General features: G+C 41.1%; 1 protein-coding gene across 1 annotated transcript; it reads left to right on the top strand.

Moving 5' to 3' along the window:
* The first annotated feature begins 664 nt into the window (after nucleotides 1-664).
* On the top strand, nucleotides 665-10948 carry FBXW12 (F-box and WD repeat domain containing 12). The gene is made up of 10 exons (XM_060765997.2): nucleotides 665-1006; nucleotides 3282-3319; nucleotides 4035-4195; nucleotides 4488-4609; nucleotides 6244-6453; nucleotides 6756-6917; nucleotides 8585-8795; nucleotides 9287-9471; nucleotides 9570-9697; nucleotides 10648-10948. Exons 1-10 carry the CDS (start codon nucleotides 914-916, stop codon nucleotides 10745-10747), a joined length of 1410 nt encoding a protein of 469 aa, XP_060621980.2. The 5' UTR covers nucleotides 665-913; the 3' UTR covers nucleotides 10748-10948.
* Nucleotides 10949-11522: the final 574 nt, after the last annotated feature.

The raw sequence follows: 11522 nt of genomic DNA, 5'->3' as shown, positions 1-11522 counted from the left end.
AATCAGAAGTCCTCAGACTTTTTAAACAAAGGGCCAGATCACAGTCCCTCAAACTGTTGGAGGACCAGATTATAATTTGAAAAAAATCATGAATGAATTCCTATGCACACTGCACATATCTTATTTGTAGTGCAACACCCCCCCCCTTTAAAACAATACAATAATTAACACGAAGAACAATTTTAGCAAATATAAGCTTAATAGTATTTCAATGGGAAGTGTGGGCCTGCTTTTGGCTGATGAGATAGGATTGTTGTTGCTGTTGTTGTGGTGTGCTTTCAAGTCATTTCAGACTTAGGTTGACCCTGAGCGAGGGCCAGGTAAATGACTTTGGAGGGCCGTATTCGGCCCCGGGGCCTTAGTTTGAGGACCCCTGCCCTAAATGGTTGAATCCATGTATACAGAATCCGTGGATGGGGAGGGCTGGCTGTACTCAGGATCAGGCATGCAGGCGAGGTCCTGCTTCTACCTGGCAAGTAGCACCTGAGCAGTGGGCACCGACTGAGATGCCCTGGCTGTGCCATTCCTATGCAATGGAATCACGTTAATTAGTTGCAGTTTCCCCAGGTCTTTATGGCCTTCTGCGCCAAAGGGTGTCGGTGCCTCACCAAACTACAACTCCCAGGATGCCGTAGCATTGAGCCATGGCAGTGAAAGTGGTGTCCAAGGGCGTTAATTCCACCCCCTTTTGTCTCCGGGCTCCCAAACGCGAAAGTCCTGGCTGGCGGGCTTGACGTAGTCCCGCCTGCTTCGGCTCCTGACGAGCAGCCGAGAAAGAGGAGGAGGAGGGGGAGGGAAAGGACGGCAGCGCCGCCTCGACAGGGAGGGAAGGAGGGGTGGCAACCAGAGGGACCATCGCGGGGTGTCCTCTCCGCCGAGCCCTGGGCCAAAGGGCCTCTTCCTGGAGCGGAAGATGAGTGCGGACGCTCTGCCGCTGGACTGCCTCCTCCACCTCTTCGCCTGCCTGGAGGTGCCCGACCTGCTCCGGGCCGCCCAAGTCAGCAAGGTACCACTAGCTCCCTCCCCGGAAGCCCCCTCCGCTGCGCCTGGGTGTTGTTTACCCCCAAACAATGGAGCCGCGAGTCGTTGCTGCCGCTTTCTGGTCACTGTCAAGGGCCAGACTCCCTTTCTCTCTGTGTGTGCGGATCACTTCCTCCTCCTCCTCTTCCCTTTGTATTACCATGGTGGCTTTTCTGAGTCAGCTTGGCCTCTGGACACTGGAGAATGAATGCAGTTTGGCTCAATGCTATGGAATCACTGGAGCTGCAGTTTTGCAAAGGCTTGAGCCATCTCTTGAGCCACACTAGGACTCCCCTAATTGGACAGCATTGAGTCAAGGTGGTGTTTTGTGTGTGTGTGTGTCAGGAGCTACTTGAGAAACTGCAAGTCGCTTCTGCTGTGAGAGAATTGGCGTCTGCAAGGACGTTGTCCAGGGGACACCCAGATGTTTGATGTTTTACCATCCTTATGGGAGGCTTCTTTCATGTCCCTGCATGATGAGCTGGAGCTGATAGAGAGAGCTCATCCACACTCTCCCCAGATTTGAACCTAGGACCTGTCAGTCTTCAGTCCTGCCAGCACAGGGGTTTAATCCACTGCGCCACCGGGAGGGCCTAAGTTTGTTCAGGCCTGCTGTAGAATAAATGCCACTTTAAGGTGGCGTTAAAATAGCATTTATTCTATGACAGGCCTGAGCAAACTTGGGCCCTCCAGGTGTTTTGGACGTCAACTCCCACCTTTCCTAACAGCCTCAGGCCCTTTCCTTTTCCCCCTCAGGGAAGGACCCAAGTTTGCACAGGTCTGCCCTACAGTGTATAGCCAGCCTGTGTATGCATGTTTTGGTCTTCAAGCCGCTGGTCCAAGGGTGCATTTACACTGTAGAATCAATGCAGTTTTACACCACTCTAACTTCCATGGCTCGATGCTATGGAATCTGTAGTTTGGTGAGCTTCAGAGATATCTATTAGAGAAGGCTAGACACCTTGAAAAACTACAGTCTCCAAGATTTGATAGCATTGAGTCAGGGCAATTAAAGTGGCTTCAAACTACATTCCTTCTTCTGTATGGATGCACCCTAAGAGCTAGGACAAACATGTATATAGAACATTGTTGTTTTATCCTTGTCTTAAAGGGATCAGCATTTCTGAGACATGCAGTGTTAAAAAGAAAACAGAATTAGTATCGAATTGGTGGCAGAATATGTGGTATGTGCCTTAAAATCTCATCAGTGTATGGCACCCCCATGAATTTGAGAGGATTTTTCTTCTAAATTAGTATTTATCTAGGTTTTTATTTGAGAATAAATATAAAGAAGTTATTATTTGTTGCAACTGTATGCTATGCTGCCTTTCTTCCCAAAGTGGGACCAAAGGCAGTTTCCAGCAGTTACAAATTTTCATAATTGAAACAAAGTTGCCAGATACATTAAACAAAAAAAGAAACATTTCTAATACTTGCAATGTTGATGATCATTGAATGTTTCCATTTTCAAAACTGGTAGTAGTCAAACAATGTCTGTTTGGGAGGAGACAGTCAATAACTGGGAACCTGACAGGTCAACAAAGCTTAAGCTTTAAGAGTCAAAGAAAACACCCTTGGCTCAGTGTGAGATCATATTTGGCATTTGTTTCACCTTAGCCTTGCTTGGATGCTATCAGGTAAGCATTCTTCTAGAGGGAGGCACAGCTTGAACTTCTGCCCCTGCCAGCAATATGAGGGCTTTCTCTTGTGCAGAAGTTGGTGAAATATGAAAGTGAAGCTTCTTGGGCCGTAAGAACAAAACCCTTGAACAGTAGTTCTCAATCTGTGGGTCCCGGGGTGTTTTGGCCTACAACTTCCAGAAATCCCAGCCAGTTTACCGGCTGATAGGATTTCTGGAACTTGAAGGCCATAACATCTGGGGACCCACAGGTTGAGAACCACTGCCATAGAAGATGAGTGGGTGATACCCGGCCCTTATGTATAGTTGGATGATAGCACTTCCTTGCCACAGGCTAGGCTGCTGGGGGGACTACCATTCCACCGACATTTACCTAGAAATGTTTACTTTTTGAACAGAAGCTGGGCTTAGAACCAAATCCTTTGAAGAAACAAGATAGGTCCAAACTATTAATTCTGAATGCATTTCTGGGAGTAATCTCCATTCTCTTGTGGTGCTTACTTCTGTATAGACTTGTATAGGGTTCCACTGCTGAGGCCCGGGGAAGCCCTGAGAATGCTCAGACATTGCATGTTTGCAGTCAGGGCCTGCTTCTCAAACCTGTTGTTGTTTTTCCTTTTAGACATGGAACGAAGCATCAGAGACCACTTCTCTTTGGAGGTGAGTGCCTTATTATCACAGTGTAGATTGCTACATGGGGGCATTTATAAAGAAATTATTCCTGGGTGTCCTTGCTCCTATTCAAACAGTTCACAAGTAAAAGCTTCTCCACTGGATAGCAAACCTAATATTCTCACTGTGTAAGAAGAGGTTGCTGTTATTAAAAAGAAGTGGATCAACAGAGGTGGAAATGTACACACATCAATGTTCTAACCATTTTTATTAATCCTGCCCACCACCAGAAAATACCAGAACTAAAAAGAACACCTTGGTTTCAAGGTCCTTTCACTGGGCAATGTTCAGTGCTAAATATTCATACATGGTCTATGAATGTATTGCATGTTCAGTGACAAACATCTTTACTCAACATACACCTCTTCTTTGGTAAGTAGCATTTACAACTCTGTGCGATGTTTCTTAGTGTTTAATGACTCATCTCTTTGTGTTTCAGTGACTCATCACTAATGGATATTAGTATTTTCATAAATTCTTACAGCGCAAGTTTAGGATTCAAAAATCTCCAAACAAAGGAGAACTAAAAAAACAACAACATTTTACATCCAATACAACTAATCATCTATCTGTTTTTCATCTAATGAAAGCCTCTGAGAATAAAGGGTTGTTGTCAGGAGTTCCCAATGAACAATTCATTGAAGCAGCTATGGAGAAAACACCTTACATTTGAAGATAAGGCTGTGATTGTTTACATTTATAGAAATTTGTGTCTAAGACGATGGGCCTTCTGCAATATCTCTGTGATCCCAGGAATGCAGACCTGGAAAAAGTACTACCTCCACCGATCAAACCTTGAGCATAAGATGGAATCAGGACGGCCTTCAGTTGACTATACATGCAAAGCTATTAGAGGACATAAAGGTATGTGAACTATAACCAAAAACTGTGTCATTTATACAACAGAAAATACCTATACATTCCTACCCCAAATTATACATTCTGGCCTGCAGAACCCATCAGAATAAACCAGAGTAAAATATAAGCTACACAAATCAGATTTTGTTTATTGGGACATCTGGATCTGTAAACAAATCCCCACCACATTTGTGATTCACTGAAATGCTGCATATTTTTCTATCAAAGTTCAAATTAACTAGGTCTTTAGGCCCAAACATATTTTTACTTCAAAGAAAATTCTGTTATTTCATTATAGGAGTAATAAATGCCATGGCTTATCTATCAGAGAATGAACACACCTTTGCAACAGGAAAGGTGAAGTCTATTGTGTGTACTGCATCTTCTGATGGCACTATCAGAGCATGGGATGTCCAAGAGGTAGGACAAAAGTGTATGTAGAAAATGATTGTTATATCCTTGTCTTAGATGGCCCAGCATTTCTGATACACGCAGGATTAAAAAGCAAACAAAATTAATGTCCAATTGCTGGCAAAATGTGCAGTGTGGATGACTGTGCCTTCTAACTGCTTGTCAACTTATGGAACCTGCATTAATATCATGGGGTTTTTAAGGCAAGGAATACTCAGAGGTGCTTTTACCAATTCTTTCCTCTGAATATTCATTGAATACTCAGTATTCCTTTGAAATATAGCCTGCAGCACTTATTAATTGGTGATCTTCCATCCAGAATTAACCTGCTTAGCTTCCAAGATCAGACATGATCCAGTGCCTCTGTACCTATATTACTAGCTGTCCCCTCCCACGTGTTGCTGTGGCCCAGTCTGTGTATGTGTTTTGTGTATGTGTGTATATATGTATATATGTGTTTGCGTTTATATATGTGGTTTTGCACATGGGTTGTAATGTTTTGTTTTGTTTTTTGCTTTTTAAGTCTCTTCCACTGTGTTTTTCAGTGTTTTTTATGAATGTTGGTCACTTTTTGGCCTGATATGTGTATTGTGTCTAAATTTGGTGTCAATTTGTCCAGTGGTTTTTGAGTTATGTTAATCCCACAAACAAACATTACATTTTTATTTATCTAGATTAGTATCATTTTGAATAAGAGACAAGGCAAGAAGGTTGGTCAAGTTCCATAGTGACTTTTCAATAATGTGTGCTACATCTTTTGTCCTTTCTGGCTTTTATAAAAGCCAGTTGTATAGAAACAGTATCTTTATTGCAAAGTGATTCTGTGTGGCTAAAGGTGTGGAGAGACCTTTCATTTGTGCTTTTTTAAAACTTACAAACCCCAATTTATAGCTCGTTTTTGTATAAATATACAAAATATAAATATGTGCGGGGGAGTCATAGGGAAGAGGGAGCAAGCTTCTTTTCTGCTGCCCTGGAGACTAGGACATGGAACAATAGCTTCAAATTACAGGAAAGGAGATTCCACCTGAACATTAGGAAGAACTTCCTGCCCCAGAGTGTGGTGGAGGCTCCTTCTTTGGAGGCTTTTAAGCAGAGGCTTGATGGCCAACTGTCGGGGGTGCTTTGAATGCAATTTTCCTGCTTCTTGGCAGTAGGTTGGACTGGATGGCCCACGAGGTGCCTTCCAACTCTATGATTTTGAAACAATGTGGAGAGACAGTGTCATTTTAGCCAAAGAGATTCCTGAACAAGACTGAATATAAAGATCCTCTTCAGTCTACCTTCATGGCTCTTTATGGATCAGACTACTTTTGATTGGCTTTTATATTCTAACCAATATTTTCCTTTAAGTATGATTTGAGCATTGTTTGCCCCTCATGCATCTCTTCTCATTGAAAAGGCAAGGCATACATTAAATGAAGAAAGTGTCAACAAGGAAATAATTAAGGAAATAATTAGGTGACTTTTCATATACCAAAAAAATTATTTTTCCTTTTACGCAAAGTTGCCTGATAAAAATGGTACCAGAACATGTACTGTCATGGAACTGTTTCAATGTGTAATAAAACAGTACTGACAGGAAATAAATGTCTTTTTAAAAGTACTAATCAGCTAACACAATTATTATTATTATTAATCAGGGCACACAGATCTGGTCAAGTCCACAACAGGAAGCTCCACTACTAAATATTATCACATTTCCTCTGCATAAATTGGCAGCTACCACAGACTCTCGGGGGACAGTGAAACTCTGGCATGGAGACACAGGGGAAGAGCTTGCAGCATTTTCAGTGTCATCTTCCTCGTGCTCTGTGGTTGGCTACACAATAAACAATAAGCCATTCCTAACGGTAAGTGCAGCCCTAATGGAATTTATTAACAACTCTTTCTGCCAGCTTCCTGTTGCCTGGACAAATGCCTACTGAAAATACATTTTGAAACTGTAGAAACAGAAGACTGGATCAAACCAAGGCCTACCTAGTCTAGCCTTATCTCCTAAGAAATGCAGCACCAAATATACAATATACAATGATGGAGTACAGTGGTAAATCCTTTGTCTGCCTCCATAAAGTATGGTAGTTTTTAAAAGCTTTAGCCCTTTGAAAGTGGTGAACCGTTAATCCTATTTTGACTATTTCCCTCTTTGGTTTAGGTAGGCACTGGAGAAGGTGTACTGTACCAATTGGCAGCTGCTGACCTAAGCCAGGTTTTACGCACAAAAGTGTTTCACGCTGGTGGCATAGAGTTGTCACTCTGCTCACCAGATGGGCAATGGATAATTGTTTGTCCTACTGATCCTGCTTATTCGCCAAAGGTACAATCATGCTGCTGTTTAACATATTAATACTTGATTTTTAAGGCAATGACAACTTGGGATGGGGCAAATGAATTTATATGGGGGTATCGGTTGCCTTCCAGTTGTGCTGCTGCGAGCTTGATTTCTGCTCAACCTCATCTGATCCCCACAGTACCCAGGCTGAACAAGACATAGGGTTCAGCCTGTGTTGGATGGGGTTACACTCCCCCTGAAGACGCAGGTTCATAGCGTGGATGTGATCCTGGATTGATCATTGAGCCTGGAACCCCAGGTCTCAGCAGTGACCAGGGGAGCATTTGCAGTTAAAGCTTGTGCACCAGCTGCGCCTGTACCTTGGGAAGTCTGACTTGGCCATGGTAGTCCACTGGTTACATCCTGTATAGACTACTGCAACACGCTCTATGTGGGGTTGCCTTTGAAGACTGTTTGGAAGCTTCAAATGGTCCAGCAGCCAGGCTGCTAATGGGAGCAGCACTCAGGGAGCACACAACTCCTCTGTTGCGCCAGCTCCACTGGCTGCCAGTTTGCTACCGGGCACAATTCAAAGTCCTAGTTTTAGTCTATAAAGCCCTAAACGGTTCCGGCCCAGCCTACCTGTCTGAATGTATCTCTCCTTATGAACCAGTCAGGAATTTAAGATCTTCTGGGGAGGCCCAGCTCTTGATCCTGCCTTTGTCACAGGCGCACCTGGCAGGGACAAGAGACAGGGCCTTCTCAGTGGTGGCTCCTCAGCCATGGAACTCCCTCCCTAGGGATATTACATCAGGCCCCTCCCTACTGACATTCCAAAACAAAAGAAAAAATCTGGCTCTTTGAACAAGCCTCTGGAAAAACAGCGTAATGGATGAATATGGAACCCAGGAAAGAATGAACATGGAACAGCTTAGACAATGTTTTTGGGAAAAGAGCTAATAGGAAGGCACTGGTGATGATGTTTTTAATGATTTTTACATGGTTTTTATAATGTGCGCTAAATGTTTTTAATTGTGTTTTATGACCATTGTGGCATTGAATTGCACCAGTTGTAAGCCGCATTGCGTCGCCTCAGAGTTGAGAAAGGCGGCATAGAAATGCCATAAATAAATACATAAACAAACAACTTCTGAAACTGAGGCAAGTTTTACATAGGGTGGCTTGTTACTCAAACAAGCTTAGGATAGTGCTTTGCATGTACAAAGTTTTAAGTTTCATACTTAATATCTGTGTTATGCTGGTAAAGACCATCTGAAATTCTTCTTGTGTTACTGCCAGTCTCATGTAGCAGGTATGGGTAACTAGACATATAGAAGAGAAAAATCAAAACTGGAAATGACCAGGCATCTACTTCCAGGTTTGATTATCCTGGAGTGGCCTTTGTGGGTGGTGCTTTAAACTGATCTATTTAAATGTAAAGTAGCTGCTCCAGGTCTGTTTTAATATAAAACACAAGCTAAGGCTACATTTTGTGGGGAGAGATTACAATTATATTGGAGATTGTGGAAGGCCATGCAGTTCATGAACAGCACATTGCTCACAATAGATGTTCCAATAGTGTGACTTGGTCCAAATCAGTTTGGTGTGTCCAAAGCTTGATTTAAACTGAAAAGCCTACTTGAGAAGGCATAAGTGTACCCAAAATAGATTTTGGGCCTCAGTCTATTGTGATTCTTGTTTTTGTATACTAGGTATTCTACACACATTGTGTAACTCACCCAGATGATGATGAACTGATGTTGTCTAGCCCCTTACCAGTCACAGACCATCGTCTTGTTACCTGCTGGTTACCAGCAGAACCAGCAAGAATAGCCATAATGCATAATGATGAGATTAATTTTCGCATTGTTTGCTTTGATATAGCCATTGAGAAGAAGTCCAGATACAAAAGAAACATTACAGGTATAATTCTTTAAGTTGTTAACTAGTTATGGAAGCTATTTTACTTGTTATCCTTTTAAATAAATAAGTTTGCAATAGTGTACTTGGTGTCGTTGTTACATTTTCTAGAAAGTCCCCTAACATTGTGTTTTTATTTAGAGATAGCCTAAGTGAAAGACTATTGTTCTGTGCAAGACATGAAAACAGCAACAATTCACTTCACATTTGCATTTTTAACACACAATATTTTAAAAATTTGCTGTGCAATAATGCACGTTTGTCATATACATCAGACTATCTCATGCAAACCTACTTCTTTATATGACAGGATACTTTCACTACCTTTGGGAAACTCACTGTAAAGCCCCCAATGAACCACTAATTCAAATTATAAAACACTTTTCAAAGTGGCTAATACACTGGAAGGTAGTTTGGGGAAACACCATAGAAAAAGCTAGAACAGTATTGGTAGAAGAGTGACCTAATTTTTATATTTTTATTTTTTGCAAAAGCTCAACAAGTTGCAAGCTTCACGTTACCAACACAAGAACCATGGATGACTGAGAAGATCATGAAAGGATTTGGCAAACAAACTATTCTTATAGCAGCTGGATTGGAGCTGAAATTATACTCTCTGATGGGGACTGAATTAATGGCTTTCAAGGATCACTATAAAATTATTACATCAATCTGGGTGGTACAGTCACAACTACTACTGCTACTACTATTTTGTGTTTTGTCCTTTACACATTCTTTCTCTTAAGGCTGTCTTACTCTCCCTTCCACTGTCTGTAGGATCCTTTTCATGTTGTCACGTCGTCCATGGACCTCTCACTCCGCGTGTACTCCTGGAAAAATGACAAGAAATCCTCCTTGTTGATTAGTTGCTATCATTTACTAGGTGGTTCTCACAGATGGTCAAGGTAGGTTTTACCTCTATCACTTTAGTGTCGAAGTTCAGTTCCTTAGGTGGCAAAGATTTCTTGAATATCAGTTGATTAAACTGTTCTTCATACATGAACAATTTTTGAATACCCATGAACACATTTAGTTAGAGTTCGACATTTCTTAAGGAAAGTTCAACTTTGGATCTGCCAGCTTTTTAAGATTTTAAAAGGCATTCTGGTCACACTTCCAAGCTGGAGTGGAAATCTATGACTGGTCTCTGGAAAAAAAATTACAAGTAAAAACAGATAACAATATTGTTTAATGTTTGGTACTTTGGTGTATCAATACAATGGATTGACTGACTACTTGGGACATTTTCTTTTTAATGAAAAATTGAGTCATTTATATTTTTATAAGTGTTGTAAGATTGTAAGACATATGGTGTCTATTAAGTAGAGGCAAATCTCCAAATATAATTGAACATTGTGCTTCCAAATATTAATCTGAATTCTATTTCTTTTCTTGAGAATGTAAGTAACATGTAGGATTCAGGACTTAGTATTAAATCATGCCATATGTCGGTAGCAATAGGTAGCAAGATATTCTCATGCACATATATCTGGAGAGTTTTCCTCCAAGCTGTGGAAGTAAGAACACTGACTCAAAAGTTATAGTACGTTTATACTGTTTCAGTACATGATCATTTACTTGTCAAGCCCTGGTGTCTCTTTTCCTCACAACCAGAAATAAAGGAGTAGAAATGAGGGTCCCACAGAAAGTAGTACCATTTACATCACAACATATCTATCCTGCTCCAAGTAAGACAAAACTAACTACTGAATTGTGGTAAATTTTTCCCCAGAATGCCACAAAAATAAAAATTCTTGAAAGATGTGGAGGAGTTTGTAATTTAGATTTTAGTTAAGGAACAGGATGAATCAATAATTATTTAACCTATTAAATATCTGTGTTTTCTCTCTGCTAGTGGCTTCAGAAATGTGGCTTGTGACGATGTGAGCATTGTTGGCGTTGTGGCTGGAACTGATGGCACCGACATTTTAAGAGCATACTCCTTTAATCTTTGAGATACTTCTTTTATGTTCCCATGTTATCTTTCTTCTTTTGTAAATAAAGCGAATCCCTGGGATCTGCATGTTTCAGTGGTATGCATCTATGTTCATATCTTATAAAACATTTCATATCAGCTAAAAATAAGAGCATGCACAGAAACTCAAGCTTTGTAATCATTTGCACTGATACTGGCAATAAACCTTATATGATGGTCACCTGCCCTTTTCTGGTCTATAAATATAAGTTCCATATCTAAGCCGGAAAGAAACAGAATGGTTTCATTTAGTTGTACATAGTATGCCTACTGAAGTTCCAATAAACTGGAAAATGGCAATTATTGTCCATATCCTCAAAAAAAAAAAAAAAAAGGGGGGGGGGGGGGAGGTCAGAACAAAATTACCACCAAGCCAGGCTGACATCAATATCAGAACAGAAACTAGAGATCATTAGAGTCTGTAAGTACGTAAATGCTGTGATCACCAAAAGTCAACTCGAATTTCTCAAAAACAAGCCATACCATACTAGTATAATTTTTAACAATAAAGTTACAAGTTTGTTAGATGAAGAGAATGCAGTTAATGTAGCTTATCTTCAGTTCAGTATAGTCAATAATGTCTCCCCCTGATATTCTTGCAAACAAGCTAGTAAAATGTGGGCTAGAAAATGCTATTGTTAGATGAATTTGTAGTTAGTTGATTAGCCAAACCCAAAGAGTTCTCACGAATGGCTTCTCCCCATCCTGAGGAAAGGGGTGCCATAGGGTTCTGTCCTGGACCATCTTTATTAACA

This window comes from Anolis sagrei, chromosome 2 (genome assembly GCF_037176765.1).
Source record: "Anolis sagrei isolate rAnoSag1 chromosome 2, rAnoSag1.mat, whole genome shotgun sequence".
NCBI classification, from domain to species: Eukaryota; Metazoa; Chordata; class Lepidosauria; order Squamata; family Dactyloidae; genus Anolis; species Anolis sagrei.
Note: the sequence above shows the minus strand (reverse complement) of the source record. Positions and strands in the feature narration are given on the sequence as shown.

Coding starts and splice junctions, on each gene's coding strand:
- FBXW12 (XM_060765997.2), top strand. CDS start 914: ATGAGTGCGGACGCTCTGCCGCTGGACTGCCTCCTCCACCTCTTCGCC. Junction 6,918..8,584: donor ATCCTGCTTATTCGCCAAAG/GTACAATCATGC, acceptor TTTGTATACTAG/GTATTCTACACACATTGTGT. Junction 9,698..10,647: donor GGTTCTCACAGATGGTCAAG/GTAGGTTTTACC, acceptor TCTCTCTGCTAG/TGGCTTCAGAAATGTGGCTT.